Raw genomic sequence first — 1,318 nt, 5'->3', positions numbered from 1 at the left:
TAAGACCCTGGGGTGGGTGTACCATTACCTGATAGAGCTAATATGAAGTTACCTGAATGTAATCCTCTATTTATAAGAGTTCTCCATATTATTTACTATATGCCAGATGCCACATTAAACCCTTATTTAAAAGAGAGGTCATTTGCTACTCTCCAGAAGCTTTTGTATCAATAACAACTATTCAGAAATTAACAGTTGCTAGTGGTACCAAGTAACTGTCGATGAAGGAACCTCAGAATTATAGATTCACTTGAATATTCAGATGTAATAGAAAGCCTCCACTGAAAGTCTGTTTTGGGTAATTGTAAGGTTGCTTGAATCAACTACCATAAACAGGTGCTGGTAAAGAAGTTATTTAAGTCAAATCAAGGAAATACTGAAAATTCACTTTAAATAAAAAGTTCTCATTTTTGTTTTCAGAAATAAAATGGAGTCTCTCTCCTTCTCTCTTACCTTACTTCTATGTTTGTTCCCTGCTTTTTTGATCTGAATGAGCCAGAAAGCCAAAAACATATTCTCAATAAAAAAATCAAAGAAAATGCCAGCCATTATTATTTTAGCATAGCTGAATTTATTCATGAATATCCATCTGTTAAAATGTACTGCAATATAAAACATTCATTCATGATGCCTAGCTGGGTTACTTAGCCACTTCTTAAGAGGAAATGAAATGATTGGACTCTTACATTAATCATTAGTATAAATTAAACAAAGTACATATTAGTTACAAACATTAGTTATCCACTTAAATGACAGAAGATTGACTACAAAAGACCATCTATCAGAACATTTACCATAAATGCGTAGTTCATCTGTAATTGAGAATTTAAACCACAAATCCTTCCACAGAGTAGCTTACAGTAATATCTTACCTATTTTTGCTTTAATCAACAGGCACATGATTATAAAAATAAGTGCCAATGGGTATCCTCTAACAATATGTGCCATGAAGAGTCAACTCTGGAATACAACTCTGTATTCTTCCTTGTAAAAGAAGACAAATTCAATCATGTTAAATGCATTCAGAAAATACCAAAACAAAAATCATTCAGAAGAGCCACTTTATTTTTCTCCATATTGTTTAGATTTTGTTTGTTATTTTTAAAAATGAAGTATGCCTTTAAAACCAGTAAATTGAAAATCTTAGTCACCTCCCGGGAAACCCCCCTCTCAGTGAAGTTTCTTGGGGTCAGCAAAGGGTTGAATGTCTTAGTCTGTTCAGGCTGCTGTAACACAATACTATAGACTGGGTGGCTTATAAACAACAGAAATTTATGTCTCACAGTTCTGGAGGCTGGACAGTCCAAGATCAAGGCAC

General features: G+C 33.6%; 1 protein-coding gene across 1 annotated transcript in view; it reads right to left on the bottom strand.

The window, feature by feature from the left end:
- Positions 1–984, bottom strand: part of LOC103600739 (interleukin-12 receptor subunit beta-2-like) — a gene marked incomplete at its 3' end in the record, with an annotated part of 37,405 nt that extends 36,421 nt beyond the window's left edge. Inside the window, exon 1 of the mRNA XM_008585070.1 lies at positions 873–984. Coding sequence (XP_008583292.1) covers positions 873–948 — 76 coding nt within the window. The remainder of the gene's footprint in view (positions 1–872) is intronic.
- Positions 985–1,318: the final 334 nt, after the last annotated feature.

The sequence above is a fragment of the Galeopterus variegatus genome, unplaced genomic scaffold, assembly GCF_000696425.1.
Source record: "Galeopterus variegatus unplaced genomic scaffold, G_variegatus-3.0.2 Scaffold3439, whole genome shotgun sequence".
In the NCBI taxonomy this organism is placed as follows: Eukaryota; Metazoa; Chordata; class Mammalia; order Dermoptera; family Cynocephalidae; genus Galeopterus; species Galeopterus variegatus.
Note: the sequence above shows the minus strand (reverse complement) of the source record. Positions and strands in the feature narration are given on the sequence as shown.